This window comes from Myotis brandtii, unplaced genomic scaffold (assembly GCF_000412655.1).
Source record: "Myotis brandtii unplaced genomic scaffold, ASM41265v1 scaffold898, whole genome shotgun sequence".
Lineage (NCBI taxonomy): Eukaryota > Metazoa > Chordata > Mammalia > Chiroptera > Vespertilionidae > Myotis > Myotis brandtii.
The window spans coordinates 1,208,602-1,224,645 of NW_005371683.1; the positions used below are offsets into that span (position 1 = coordinate 1,208,602).

Consider the following 16,044-nt stretch of genomic DNA (forward strand, 5'->3'; position numbering starts at 1 on the left):
CAGGGGTCCTCAAACTACGGCCCGTGGGCCACATGCAAATACAAATATTGTATTTGTTCCCGTTTTGTTTTTTTACTTCAAAATAAGATATGTGCAGTGTGCATAGGAATTTGTTCATAGTTTTTTTTTAAACTATAGTCCGGCCCTCCAACGGTCTGAGGGACAGTGAACTGGCCCCCTGTTTAAAAAGTTTGAGGACCCCTGGCTTAGACCCACACACACCCAACCAGGTCTGCCCCACTGATGGGATGAATGACTTTCTGGAAAAGATAGGGTAGCGAGGCCTCTACTGGGGTGGATGGGAGGAATCCGGGCTGGGTTTGGGCGGCAAGGACAGACTTGGGCTGCTGCGGGGAGGCTCTCCGGCTGGGTACACGGAGCACAATACACTTTATGACCGTGTTTCCCCAGCCCCGTCACTCACTCCTGTAACGGGACTCCCGCGCAGGGGTGCTTCTCTCTGCCCCGGTCTCCTTCGTCTCCTGTGCAGCAGGTGAGCCGTGGTGAGCAGGGCTGGGCCTGGGGGCCCAGAGCCTGGATCTTCTGAGTAACTGTTCGTTCTCTTTGGCTAGAGGGAACAGGGCAAGAGTCCAAAGTGAAAGCTCCCCGGGGCAGGCACCTCCCATTTCTGAGCACCACTCTCCTTAGGGAAAACGATCAGAAGGATCTTTTCACATCTCAGCCCCCTCCACTGTGACGCCCCTCATCTCACTTGGATAAGGAGCCGAAGTCCCAACCTTGAAGGCCCTCCATGGCCTCCCTCCTTCTTCCTCTCTGGCCTCACCTCCTTCTCTCAAGCTACCTCCTCTGTTCCAGCCACCCAGCCTCTGCTCCTGCTGTGATGTGTGAAACGCTCTCCTGTCTCAGGGCCTTTACAGGTGCAGGTCACTTCCTCGCTTCCCTCAAGTTTATAATCAAACTAGAGGCCTGGTGCACAAAATTCATGCACTGGGGGGGGGGTGGTGAGGGGGGTGTCCCTCAGCTCGGCCTGTGCCCTCTAGCAGTCCAGGAGCCCTCGGGGGATGTCTGACTGCTGCGGAGGTGGGAGAGGCTCCCGCCACCACCACTACACTCCCCAGCCAGGAGCCTGGCTTCTGGTTGAGCAGAGCTCCCCTTGTGGGAGCACACTGACTACCAGGGGGCAGCTCCTGCATTGAGCATCTGTCCCCCTGGTGGTCAGTACTCATCATAGCAACCGGTCATTCCCCTGTTCGGTCGATTTGCATATTAGCCTTTTATTATATAGGATAGAATGTCAGCATCTCAGGGATGCTGGCCACCACTCAATCTGTATCCCTTGCCATGCTTTTTTCCTCCCTAGCACTTTCCATAGCCTAACCCATGTATTTTACTTCTCTTATTTGTTGTCTGTACCCCCAAGGAATGTAAATTACCTAAGGGCAGGGATTTTGTTTGTTTGTTTCCTGTTGTATTGAATGAATGAATTAATGAATGAATGGATGGAGGGATGGATGGATGAATGGATGGATGAATGAAGAGAAGTCTCGACTTCCTTTACTGGAAAAACCTTCATGGCATTATCCTGCCCAATCTCCTGCCTTGGCCAAAGAAATGTTTTATTTTCCCTAATTGCAATGTCTTCCCAAGACACAGCTTCTCTACTCCCCATTGTGAAGCAGTTCAAGAATTGAAGATGGTCTCTTAGTCTAACCCAACCATACTGCCTTCTGTAGCAATTCAAAGCCCTTTCTTCATGGTCAGTCCTTTGTGGTGATGAGGAAAATTAACTAGGCCCAGGTTCAGTGAGGCCACCCTCACGAGCATTACAGAAGCCTGTCTCTAGGCAGAAGGGCCAGGTAGTGGAAGGGCTCCGGGCCGCGATTCCCAACCAGAAACAGGTTGGGTCAGAGTGGGGACTACCCGGTCAGGATGAGGGGCCATTTGGCCAGTGAATCCTCAAGGTTTGCAAGTGATACTCGGGGACTCCAGAGGGGGCTGGCCTTGCTGCCAGCTTGGGAATGGTCCCTGGGGGTAACCAGGAGGGGAGAGGACGCCGAGCCGGTTACCCATGTGTCTGCTGAGCAGGTAGTAGATGGCTGCGAGCAGGCAGGCCTGTAGGACCAGGGACACGAATGCGATCACTAAGCCGTGCCAGAGCTGCATGCCTCTGTTGGGAAAGGAGAGGGGTCAGAGTGAGAAGCTACAGAGATGCCAATACAGCTGCAAACCCATCCCTGCCCGGAGCCAGAGGCCGCCCTCTGGTGTTGCTGTGTGTCTGCTCTCTGGACAGTAAGGCCTGGGAAGCCAGGGACGGGAGGGTGCACCCTGGGAAGCCAGCTATAGCTGTTAGCCTGATGGGACCTCACTCACTCTGTCATCATGGCCAGCTTCCTGCAGGGCGGCCTGGGGTTGTGAGTGGGGCTCAGGCGCTTCCCGGTGCAGCAGGAAGAGACTTGAGAGGAGCCACCCTGGGTACCTCGTTTCCAAGTAGTGGCGCCAGCAGACCCGTCAGGAGACCTGCGGGAGGCAAGGCAGCTCTGGTCAGGACTCCTGGCCTCACGCGAACCCAGTTCTCCTCAGGCAAGTCAGCTGCTTGGGGCCATTGGCGCTCCTCTCCCAGAGCCCCACGTGACTGTGCACGGAATGGAAACCGCAGAACTAAGACGCTGCAAAGAAAACGCAGGGATGATCCAGATAAAGCGAGACGGGGTATTCAGGAAAAACAATGATCGTGAAGGATTTGGTGCCTTGATTGAAAAAGGGTGCAGATATGTTTTAGTGCAGATACTTACTTCTCAAGCAAATCTCAGGACCGGACTGATTTCTGGGGCAGCTGCCAAAGGAAGACTGGACTTGACCAGGAGAGCTTGATTGCGGCAAACAGCCGGAGCTAGGCCAGTATGTCTGCAAAATCAACAGCGTTCCACTTTTAAGGCACTCTTTGGTATTTTAAAAAATATATCTTTTTATTGATTTCAGAGAGAGAGGAAGGGAGAGGGAGAGAGGGATAGAAACATCAATGACGAGAGAGAATCATCGATTGGCTGCCTCTTGCACGCCCCACACTGGGGATTGATCCCGCAACCCGGGCATGTGCTCTGACTGGGAATCGAACCATAATCTCCTGGTACATGGGTTGATGCTCAAACCCTGAGCCACACAGGCCAGGCTTTATGCTTTGGTATTGATTTACTTCATGTTGAATGTCTCATATGTCCTTAATCACAGAAATCGTTCTCCTTCTCCCATCGAAGTGGGTGGCCAGAAAGATACCAGGGCTGGGTTCTGATACCACACTCAAAGTTTAAATTTTTTAAGGTTCCTCTTATCCTTTATTTATTAAAAATGAAACAATGAATAGATATTTATAGTGGAAGCATTTCATAAAATCAGCAAAGCATTTTATAAAATCACCTTAAATTTTATTCCATGAAATTGTCTATATATTTTCATAAGAAATACTTTGTGAATGTGTGAATATATATATATACATATATATATTCATTTTAAAACATGGGATCATACTAATTAGCAGCTGTTTCTCTTCATTTAGTGTATTATAAATATGTTTTGAAATCAGAAAAAAACGCCATTAAAAAGCTCAATTGGGGCCCACAGACCAAAGCTGGTGCCTAGGCTATTTTGTTTGATGATGTGCTTTAAAGATTTAGGGACATGTACTCTTTAGCCCCTGGCTGATCCCTGAGGGCATTTGAGCTTGCCATCCTTGACTTTTATAGAATCATTTTAAAGTCCTACTGGTCTACTTTGTCAGTGTTTCTTAGCCGTCTCTGATGTTTGGAGCCAGTCAGTTCCTTGTTGCCCGGAACTGTTTTGCACACGGCTGGGCATTTAGCATCCTGAGAGCCCACCAATGTGACAGGTCAGTGCAGCAACCACAATGACCAAATATGACCCCACATATTTCCAAATGCCCCCTGAGGCAGGCGCTGTTGCCCCCAGTTGAGATCACTGCATTAAATAAATGTTCCATTATTTTAGACCCAATACCTTATTTAGCTCCTTATACAAAACTAGGTTGCCTAGACCAGTGGTCGGCAAACTGCGGTTCGCGAGCCACATGCGGCTCTTTGGCCCCTTGAGTGTGGCTCTTCCACAAAATACCGACTTCTGCGCATGGGCCATGAAGTTTTAATCACACTGTACATGTGCGCCCGCACGTGGTATTTTGTGGAAGAGCCACACTCAAGGGGCCAACAAGCCTCATGTGGCTCGTGAGCCACAGTTTGCCAACCACTGGCCTAGACTTCATTGCATCGTCTCAATATATATGAGCATCTTGCTAGCCAAATGGCGCACAGTCTCTGTGCCAGGATACAGCAGGAGAGTCAAACAGGATGAAATGGGGATCCAAGGTTTGTTCCCTTCTAGATGTGAATTATTGAACTTTTCAGTGACTTGGTTACTGTACCTGTAATAGGGGGAGAAGGATAGTACCTGGGTGGGCTTGGCGAGTGATGCTGTTCGTAAAGAACTTTCTTTTTTTAATATATTTTTATGGATTTCAGAGAGGAAGGAAGAGGGAGAGAGAGATAGAAACATCAATGATGAGAGAGAATCATTGATTGGCTGCCAAGCCTGCAACCTGGGCATGTGCCCCTGACCTGAATCGAACCTGGGACCCTTCAGTCCACAGGCGACACTCTATCCACCAAGCCAAACCGGCCAGGGCAGAACTTTCTACAATGCCAGGCATGAGGAAAACACTCAATAATTATTAGGTATTATTCAACCTCAAACACTCACCACCATGGCGGCTAGAGCAGAGCTATTAAAACTGGGTTGGTCTATTTTAGGAACCTTAGGTATTCGTTTTGCGTAGTTTGGAGATAAGATCCAGGACAGGATGAGGTATGAAAATCATGACAGATGTCATTATTTCAGTGGCTAATGGCCCCTAACCACAGCGAGCAGCTTGTTCCCGGGGGTATAATTGCAGACTGCTGATCAGGCAGTCGGCAGAAACATCTGCTCATCTGCACACACACATACCCAGCACCTGGGAAATGAGCAATTTCAGGTAATTCTGTTGTGAAAACTGTCCGGACCATGTGGGAGTTGGTACACCTTGTTCCATCATCAGTATGGGAGCTGTCCCGCCCCCTTTCACGTTGCGGAGTTTGACGCCCAGACCCACCCTAACGCAGTAACCCCGCAGGCGCCCCAAGTCCACCCTTCAGCAGAGAGCTTTTCCTCTGTTCCCTTCAGACCTGGTAGAAACCCTGAGACCCCCGCTTAGGCTGGGTCCATGTTATTGTTGCCCCTCCCGCTGATAAAGGAGCTCGCAGGGCCTTCCTAGTAATGCAGCAAACCTGTCAGGGGCGAAGCGATGAAGACGCGCCTCTTCCTGCCTGACGCCTGCTTTCCTAGGATAGTCATTCTAGAAAGTGGTTTAAAGCAGGAGCACAATAGATGATTTATAGTGATCTTTTAAAATTAAGTAGCTTTAACATTTTTAAAGCTTTTATTAAGATTACTTTGCAATTTTCATTAAATTATTGTTTTAAAAATTAATAATTTGCCCCAAACAAGAAGATGATTTATAGTGATCTTTTAAAATTAAGTAGCATTAACATTTTTAGAGCTTTTATTAAGATTATTTTGCAATCTTCATTAATTTATTGTTTTAAAAATTAATAATTTGCCCCAAACAAGAGAAACAAATAAAGAAAAAAATGGAGAAAAAAAATAATAATTTGCCCTGGCCGGGTGGCTCAGTTAGTTGGAGCGTTGTCCTGTGCACCAAAAGGTCTTGGGTTTGATTCCTGGTCAGGGCACATACGTAGGTTTCGGGTTCAATCCTTGGTCTATAAATTAGCAAAACTGATTTCATAGGCACAGAAAACTTAACCAGATCAAAACCGAAACGAAAAGACAAGAAAGAAGTTTGGGAAGCAGCATGGTATCCTGGTCATGTATGGGAGGCAACTGATCGATGTTTCTCACGTTGATGTTTCTCTCTCTCTCTCCCTCCCCTTCTTTCCTCTCTCTCTAAAAAAATATCAATAAACATATCCTCGGGTGAGGATAAAAGATTAATAATTTGAGCTATAACACGTTGTGTGGTATAGTGGAAAGAAAACGAGACAGGAAGATGAGAGCCTGGCTCCTCCTGTCTGTCACCTGCTAACTGCGTGACCCGAGACAGGTAGAAGTCCTTTCCAGGCCCTGCTGAGTTAAGGGCTCCCCAAAGTGCCCCTAAGGCTCTTTCTGTCCCTAAGCGTTCTGTTCTTTAAAGGCTAGGGTAGAGGATGGGAAAAGGGAAACAAAGGTAGAGGGAAAGAGAATATTTAAAAAAACACACCTTAGCCTCCTCCACATGACTAGATATTTTCTCCTAATTTAATATACAGTTTTGAATAATCAAGAAAGGGAGAAAACATAAATAAACTGAACTAATAATGAATGAATATAGCCACAGAAACAGAGATAAAAATTGTGAGACTACTAAGGGATTAAAAAAAAATCTCAGTAAAATTAATGATTTCCTAAAAAACTATAAACTAGCAAAACTGATGCCATAGGCACAGAAAACTTAAAGAGATCAAAACCGCAACAAAAAGACAAGAAAGAGGTTTGGGAAGCAGCATGCTATCTTGCTGCTAAAGTCAGACAGCCTGGCCTCACATCCCAGCTCATTCTCTGCAAGAGCTTGGTCTCTTTAGCTGTTTACCCTCTCAAAGCCTCAACTTTCTGATCTGTAAGATGGGAACAATAATAACTGATTCTCCGATGAATATAAATGACACCGACTTCTGAGGATGAAATATGAGATGTGTGAAGCAGTCATTATAGCTTTTGTCACATAGTAATAAGCATCCAATAAATGACAGCTATTATTATTTAGAAATTAAAAGCATTACTAGAATTATCTGCTAAAACTTGGTGTCTATATACTAGTTTTACAAATGAGTTATTTGAAACTTTTAAGGAACATGTGATTCTTATGCTACATAAGCAAATCCAAGGCAAAAAGATGGGAAACTGTCCAGGATCATCTCACTTATGAATGCAGAGGTAAATATATAATAACTAGAGGCCTGGTGCACGAATTCGAGCACGGGTGGGGTCCCTCGGCCTGGCTGGCGATCGGGGCTGATTGGGGCTGTCTTGCCCAGTCCTGATCAGGGCCGGCAAGGGAGAGAGGCCGCAGAAGGTTGGCCAGCCAGGGGGAGGGACTGCAGGAGGTTGGCCAGCCAGGGGAGGTTGGCTGTGAGAGTGCACTGACCACCAGAGGGCAGCTCCAGCATTGAGTGTCTGCCCTGATGGTCAGTGTGCGTCATAGTGACCGGTTGACCGGTCATTCGGTCAACTGGTCGTAATGGTCACTTAGGCTTTTATATACATAGATATCAAGAAGTTACTCCAGGGATGTCCAGGATTCAGTTATTACAATGATGAAAATGAATGGTGAGTATTTTCTGTGTGCTTTTATCCTTTAGCTCTACAAAAACAGACATTATCGCCATTTCCTAGACAAGAACAGTAGGCTGGATGAGGTTGAGCAACTTGTCTGGTCTCCCCTCTGGAAGAGTCAAGTTTTAAACTCAAACCCATCTGACTTCACAGCCTAAATATCAATCATTACAAGGAACTGCCTTTTATGTAATATAAATACAGCATCAGTAAACTAAAATTTAAAATAGTGATCTCAGTAAATGCCAAAAGACATTTTGTAAAATTGAATGCTCATTTCTTATTTTATTTTTAAGTTATACAATAAAAATATGAGGATTGTTTCTTAGTCTAACAAAGAATATCTCTTCTATACCAATAATCAACTTCTTACCAAAATGGTAAAGTATTTTAGCAGTTATTTGAGAACAAGGATGTCTGCTATAACCATTTTTTAAAAAGTTAGTTCTGGAAATTCTAATTCCTGGAAGTTTGACGTTCCTCCAACCTTCAATCTATGATAATAAGGTTATTGAATATTTATTGAGCATGTCCTATGTGGCAGACACTTACATATATTAACTCATCCAATTCACACAATTACCCTAAAGGTAGATATATTATTATTTCTATTTTACAGAGGACAAAAGTAAGACACAGAGAAGTTAAGTACTTGCTCAAGATAATGAGAAGAATTAATGGGGCTTTGTGCCCTGGTGGGCTGGCAATGGAGCCCGAGCTAATAACGATGCATGAAGGAAATGAAAGTGTAGTTTTGGGCAAGGAGAAGTCAAATTCATCCTTATTTGCAAAATATGTGATTTTATACCTAGAAATCCCCAAAGAATCTATTGAAAAACTAGTGAAATTAACAAGACTGCTCAGGGAAGTCCTGAGGGCATGATAAATATTCTAAAATTCCCAGCTATTCTTTCTATTATTCCAGTACCAGCCAGTTAGAAAATAGAATTGTGGGGGATGGGCATCCATGAGCCTTAGCAACCATCACAATAGATATATCTAAGAATAATTTTATTTATAAGAAAGTAATTTTGAAGAAAACAATAGGAATTTACTGAGAAATCTAAAAGACTTAAACTAATAGAAAGACATGTTTCAGATTGGAAAACTAGAAGGCTAAAAACAAAATCAAATTGAAGTTGATTTCTTGGTTTAATTTAATTCCAATCAAAATTACAGTGAGAATTTTTGATAATTTAAAATTATTCTAAAATTTACCTGGAAAAAATAATAACAGTCAAGATGGGCTAAAACAGGTATAGAATGGAATGTTACAGACATTTAAAATTATGTTTAGGGCCCTAGCTGGTTTGGCTCAGCTAACACCTGCAGACTGAAGGGTCCCAGGTTTGATTCAGGTCAGGGGCACATGCCCAGGTTTCGGGCTCGATCCCCAGTGGGGCGTGCAGGAGGCAGCCAATCAATGATTCTCATCATTGATATTTCTATCTCTCTCTCCCTCTCTTTTCCTCTCTGAAATCAATAAAAAAATATATATTTAAAAAATAAATAAAATAAAATTATGTGTAGGAAGAATAAATCTGGGGAAGAAGTCTGTTCTGTGAAAAAGTTCAATACAGCTATATTTTGCTACATACAATGTGATCACAACAAGTAAACATAAAAAGAATGAAAATTCGCACTGGCTGGTTTTCCCAGTGGTTAGAGCATCGGCCCTCAGACTGAAGGGTCTCGTATTCGATTCCTGTCAAGGGTACATACCTTGGTTGCAGGCTGGATCCCCGGCCCTAGTTGGGGTGCGTGTGGGAGGCAACCAATTGATGTGTCTCTCTTATATCAACGTTTCTCTCTCTCTGCCTCTCTCCCTCCCTTCCACTCTCTCTAAAAATCAATTGAAAAAAATATCCTCGGGTGAGGATTAACAATAACAACAACAACAACAAAAGGATGAAAATTTGTAAAGAAAGAGCACTCTGGGTCATTAAGCATTTTGTCTACCATATTAGTTTAGTAATAACTCTCTCTAAATCACCTCATCCAATTCACCAAACCCAGAATAGTTCATGGACAATAATTCTGTATATAAAATATAAATTTATTCATGAATATAGATTTATGAAAATTGGGGATTTTATTTAAATATACTTTGTTCAAAAGGGAGAAAATATGCCTAAATGCTAACAAAACTAGGTATTGGTATTGTGGATAATGTTTTTATTTAATTCTTGATACTACCTCTTATTATCAAAGTTTTGTGCAATTAATATGTATCTTTTTTCCAATCAGGAAAAAAATAATATTTTTAGGGTGTTGTAACAAGCTCAGAAATTCTGTGTGGATTAAATTATCATAGTACCAAATGTACCTATATAAAAATTTATTTACCTCTAAATTGCATCTCACCATGTTAATAGAACATTGAGATAATCAGCTAAATGTGTGCATTGCAATCAATCAGAAATGTACTGAGTGGTCCGCACGGTACTGTGTGAATTGCTAGACCTGAAGGAGGAGAGAACGCCATCCAAACGCTACAGGTGGATTTAAAAAAAAAATACTATAAATGTATTTTCTCCCTGTTATGATTTTCAAGAGCTCATGTTTTACTTCAAAAATCAAGACATTGATGTGTGAGAAAGTCAAAAAGCAGAAGAGACGGCACAACAAAGCGTGATGACTTGTCAGAATACGTACTACTTCAGAGGAAAAAGAGATCCGCGCAATAGACTATTCAGAGAAGGGTCACTGAGAGGGAACGATTTGAAGAACGGGTAGGTAATGGGTGGAGGGTGAGTGGGGGAATAGCAGTCAGCGAAAGGTGTCTCCTCTCCCTGACTGTAGAGGACGGCGTTGATGGAATTGATAGTCTTCTACAAAGTTCAACACAGAATTGAGACACATGGGAATAAGTCAGTGTGGGAGAAAGCGGGGTACACACAAGGCAATCTCACATGCATGTGCAGGAGAGTGGGCAGGGGCAGGCGCCTGTGACCAGACAGACTGGTTTGGGAATTTCAGCTCTGGCCTTGCTGGCTGTGATGTGCCTTCTCTCTCCAGGCCTCAGTGTTTTATTTTTATTTTTTATATTTTTAAATATATTTTATTGATTTTTTACAGAGAGGAAGGGAGAGGGATAGAGAGTTAGAAACATCTATGAGGGAGAAACACCGATCAGCTGCCTCCTGCACACTCCCTACTGGGGATGTGCCCGAAACCAAGGCACACGCCCCTGACCGGAATCGAACCTGGGACCCTTGAGTCCGCAGGCCAACGCTCTGTCCACTGAGCCAAACCGGCCAGGGCAGGCCTCAGTGTTTTAGCTGGAAAATGAGGAGAGCACTTGTTTCATTTCTTTCACTTGCACACATTGTGTGCTTACCATGTGCCAGCATCGCACAAAACATTTTGCATAAACTATCTCGTTTAATCCTTGGAATAACAGCCTTCTGAGGTAGATACTATTGTTGAACCCATTTGACGAATGAGAAAACCAGACTCGAATTCCCCGTGGAGGAGACAGAACTCGGACCCAGGCTGTTTGGGTCAGAGCCTTCGCACACTGCACACCGTATTCAACCTTAGTCCAGAGCTGGCATATGCAGTTGACCCCTGCACAATACAGGTTTGGACTGTGTGGATCCACTTATAGGCGGATTTAAAAAAAAAATACTATAAACGTATTTTCTCTTCTTTATGATTTTCTCAATGCCATTTTTTCTCTCACTTTATTGTAAGACTACATTATGTAATCATATAACATACAAAATATGTGTTAACCCAGTGATTTTTAACTGGTGTGTCACAAGAATTTTTAAGACATAGGATTCCTGACTATTTAGTCAGGGGCTCTGAGCTCCTTTCCCTTCGATCAGCGGTTCTCAACCTGTGGGTCGAGACCCCTTTGGGGGTCGAACGACCCTTTCACAGGGGTCACCTAAGACCATCTGAAAACACATATATAATTACATATTGTTTTTGTGATTAATCACTATGCTTTAATTATGTTCAATTTGTAACAATGAAAATACATCCTGCATATCAGATATTTACATTATTATTCATAACAATAGCAAAATTACAGTTATGAAGTAGCAACGAAAATAATTTTATGGTTGGGGTCACCACAACATGAGGACCTGTATTAAAGGGTTGCGGCATTAGGAAGGTTGAGAACCACTGCCTTAGATTGTCAAATAAAAAAGTGACAACTGCCAACACAATAGCCGTCTGGTGTGAACGAATCAAAAGTATACCTTTTTTTTGGTCAGATCGGCAAAAAATATAGTATATTTTTGGTGTGCTGCAGAATTTTAGTAATTAGTAATTTTACTAATTTTAGTAATTAGTTTATGTGTGCCGTGAGATGAAAAAGGTTGAAAATCGCTGTGTTAACCACCTGTTGATGTTTTCAGAAAAACATCTGGTAAACAGTAGGCTATTCGTTGTGAAACTTGGGGGAGTGAAATGTTATACTTGGATTTTGACGGCTGAGGGTGGGGGGTCTGCACTCCTAAACCCTATGTTGTTCAAGGATCAACCTCAGAGGTGCTCAACGGGGGGTGACCCTCAGACCAGAACAGAGGATCCAACCCAAAATTGGCGTAGCTGTATAAATGCACCCATTTCCATAGGGCCCTGTAAAAAAGTGGGCTCACTCCTGATTTTCATTTCCAATGTACAAAAACATACAGTCCCGGGAACTCCCTGGTACCCAAACAGTCCCTGACCCTATGACTGTCGCCGTGTCCACCCACCAGGGGACAGAAAAGATGCAAATATCCAACCGTGAGAAAGAGGAGCGAGGTCTGCCAAATGCCATGGGAAGTAGACTAGGAGGCTAGGGTGTCACCTTTGTTCTGGGTATCAGAGAAGTCCTTTCTGGATCCCCTTCAGTGCTGGTCACCATGGCAGGAGCCTCCCCCGAGGGTGGGACACATCTGGAAGAATATGAAATGGCAACCTTTAAAATTCAGCCCCTTTGGGCATTTCACTTCCTCTTTCCGATCCTGTTCCCCTGTTTATAAGCTGAGAGGGATGGGCTAACTAGATCTAATTTCTGACATTTTGTTGTTCTGGAATTCCACCCTCGTAAAATGGACATAAAGGGTGATACTCAAGTTAACCAGAAATAGCAACTTCGAGTTTCAATCAGATAGGCCTCATCTCTAGGAACACACATTTCTAAGTGCAGGCACTGAGCATTTTTTAGGAGGAAAACAAGTCATCCCAAATTTCTAACGAATAATTTTTTGGGGAAAGCTGTTTTGCAAGAAAGTACCAGAGGTGGATGCACCTTGGAAATTTCGGGGAAAGCATTTTTACAAGCAATTACTTGAAATGAATGAAACCTTGAATGTAATTCAGTTCCAAGACGAAATCAGCAAATATATAAAGAATTGCCAGCAGCTTAAGCAGTGCTCAGGGATCCCTCTGCTAGTTCCCACCAAGCCCCAGGTGAATTAGGAGGGCCAAATGGTTCTGTTTCATTGATTGCCCAACCAAGTTTCAGAGAAACAAAGCACCGACAGATTATGCTGTTGTGAGCACTTCATTGGCCGGGACCATATTTTACGCTTTTACACTCCACAATACTTACAGGTGATGGATGGGGGAAAACACTTCCTGGCATTCTGTACACATTGCAATTAAATCAATTTGCATATAATAAATACTGTTTAACCTTGGGGGAGCCGATTAATGGCCCAGAGTCTCTGTTTTCTTCTCCATTAACAGGGAAGTCAAGTGTCTCCCTCACAGAATTTGTCAAGAGGAGTACGCGAGACCTTGGACCCTTCCAGCACCGGTCAAGGCCCAGCTTCGTGGCTTTTCTCTTCGACAGCATGCATTTTCTGAATCCCATTCATAACATTTTAATTATTTTTTATTATGTTTTTATTGATTTCAGGGAGGAACAGAGAGGGGAGAAAGGTAGAAACATCAATGATGAGAGAGAATCATTGATCGGATGCCTCCTGCACAGCCCGTACTGGGTATTGAGCCTGCAACCCGGGCATGTGCCCTGACGGGGAATGGAACCGTGACCTCCTGGTTCATAGGTTGATACTCAACCACTGAGCCACACCAGCCGGGCTCACTCATAACATTTTTAAATTGCCAGGCTGGCCCGCTTCCCTCCACATATACCAGTCCTTTGCAGCTCAGAGTGAATCTTAAGGAAATAATACCTGCAGGGAGATGTTCTCAGGGACCTGGTTCCCAGTGAAGAAGAGTAATTAATTAATAGCTACTACTGGAGCACTGAACTGGGCACTACATGTCTGTAATCCTCATAATAACACTGGGCACTTTGCGTGGTTTTACGCCCATTTCCCAGATGAGGAAACTGAGGCTTTACAACAGTTTAGCAGAGTTCTCTGGATCCAGTTCTGTCTGGACTCAAAGTCCGTGCACCCCTTAGCCAGAGCCCTGCTGGTTGCTGCTGCTACTGCAGACAGATCTTTAGTCTCAGGGACCAAGAGACTAATGTCATCAAGAACAAACTGCAATCGAATTCCACCTCCTGCAATGCCAACACATAATTGGAGAATCCCCTCTGAAACCTCTACGTAGATATGCTCACACAGACACACATTTCTCAAAATCATTTAAAATCCTACCTGCCCCGACAGTACTTACCTCCGGGACCATGAGCAAGGTCTGATCCCAGGCTGTGTTTCAGCGATGTCCTGACAGAAACATCTCCCCACTCCCCCACCCTCACCCCCGCCCCACCCCGAAGCTTCTCAGTCGCTGGAGGTCAGTGGCAAATGTTTCAACATTTCCAATAGGGTGGGGGCTGCTACTCAGAAGATAATGATCTAGCTCAGTTGAGTAGAGCAGGGGGAAGCCACAGATGACACCTCCTCCTTTAGCAGGGCCCTACCCTGCTCCTTCGTGCAGGCAGCTTACTAGATGGAGGAGATTAGTGGTCTCTCTCTCTCCATGTGCGCTCACGTTTAAATACCACGAATATGCACAGCACCTGGTAGAGTGGCAGCGCACTGGAGGAGGAGTCAGGAGGCCTGGGTTCAAGCCCCAGCTCTGGCACCAACTCGCTGCGTGAGCTCAGACAAATCTCTTTCCCATCAGGGCACTCCTGTCCTTCCTCTATAAAATGAAGAAGTCGGTTTCTAGATATTAGCGAAAGTCTCTTCCAACTTGGCCCAACTCTGAATTTGTGCGTGGTGAGGCCGTAGATTGGGACGGTGTGTATGGGGCATACGGCAACTGGTGAGGATCATTTTTCAAGGACAACTTCTTTGCCATTGAACATTGAATCAGGCCAACCTGAGACAGCTGTTGCGGCTGTTCAGCGAGACTTCCTAGCTGGGCTCTCTACACCCTCAGGGTTTGCCCTGCCAGTTTCAACATACACTACCCTGTGCTGCTAACTCTGCCATGGCCTCTAAGTCATTAACTCCAGCTACAGTTAACCTAGGGGAATCAGGCTGAGATTCATGATTGGCCACTTTGTTTATCCTTTTACATGAGTCCAGTGTAGATGTGGTAACAGTTAGCGTCGTGGGACGTTCACACTGCTCTGCTCGTCTGTGTGGTCTGCTCTCCTCCAGTGCTCACAGCTCCAAAGAAGGATCTTTGAGCATGACATGTTTTGGGTTGTCCCAGTGTACTCTCCTTAGGATCGTGCTGCATCAATAGAAAGTCAACTTGACCCGGGCCACAGTGGCCTTGGGCCTCTCTGGGCTACATTTTCACCACATGAAATTGTAAGGAGTTTTGATTAGATCGTCCATGGCTCTGCTCTAAGTAGTAAAGTAAGAATTGTCCACTGTCTTCTTCTCTGTATCCCTGGCCTCCAAAACTCAGCCTGTACCTGGTAGGTACTCAACAAATGTTTGTGGCATGAATGAATGAGTGAATGGATTAAAGTGCTCTGTGAGAGCGGATGGGGTATGCTCGCAACTCACACACGGCCTCACGGCACGCGTTTGCTGAAGATGAGATGATTCTCTCAAATGCACTCAGTCTGCTCCTGCCCAGAGGCCACTGGGGAAGGATTCGCACTCGGGCTGCTTGAAGCACTCCCTCTCCCAAGGCTCCTCTGCCAAACCCTGGTGACAGGACCCCCTTCCCTCTGCTGACAGACTCCAGCCTCAACGACAGGATTCAAGGGGAGATCAAAACAGTGATAAAGGAAGTTATATCACCTGTTGATGTTAAACAGGAAGCTATTTCTGATAGTTTATCACCTGATGGCGAAAGAGCAGCTGATGGAGGTGGATAACACACTTTCACCTCCCCCCCCCACCACACACACACACACACACACACACATACACACACACACGCACACACACGTTTCTAAGACCACATCCCTCCCAAGTCCTTCTCCCTTTGCACCGTGTCTCCCAGGGAATGCAGCCACTCTCTGCAGGAGAATCATTTCTGAACATGGAGTGTCAACAGGATTAGGAATTTTTGAAAAGGGCGGAAAAAGCCCTACTCACTATCCAATCTCCCTAATACATTTTTGCATAATGCTTTCCCTGCATACTTAGACTTTAAAAAAAAATAGACTTCCAAATTGTTTTCCACATTATAACGAATGAGCTTTTAAAACCCACAACTCTTGCCCTAGCTGGATTGGCTCTGTGGATAGAGCATTGGACTGCAGGCTGAAGGGTCCCAGGTTTGATACATGCCCAGGTTGCAGGCTCAATCCCC

General features: G+C 44.6%; 1 protein-coding gene across 1 annotated transcript in view; it reads right to left on the bottom strand.

The window, feature by feature from the left end:
• LOC102262370 (chromosome unknown open reading frame, human C1orf186) overlaps positions 1-14,065 on the bottom strand; it is a 16,751-nt gene extending 2,686 nt beyond the window's left edge. The window contains exons 1-5 of the mRNA XM_005885285.2: positions 13,996-14,065; positions 12,209-12,296; positions 2,332-2,478; positions 2,028-2,128; positions 425-568 (exon numbers count right to left, since the gene is read on the bottom strand). Of these exons, the coding sequence (XP_005885347.1) occupies positions 425-568; positions 2,028-2,128; positions 2,332-2,342 (256 nt within the window). The 5' untranslated portion in view covers positions 2,343-2,478; positions 12,209-12,296; positions 13,996-14,065. The remainder of the gene's footprint in view (positions 1-424; positions 569-2,027; positions 2,129-2,331; positions 2,479-12,208; positions 12,297-13,995) is intronic.
• Between the last annotated feature and the right edge of the window lie 1,979 nt (positions 14,066-16,044).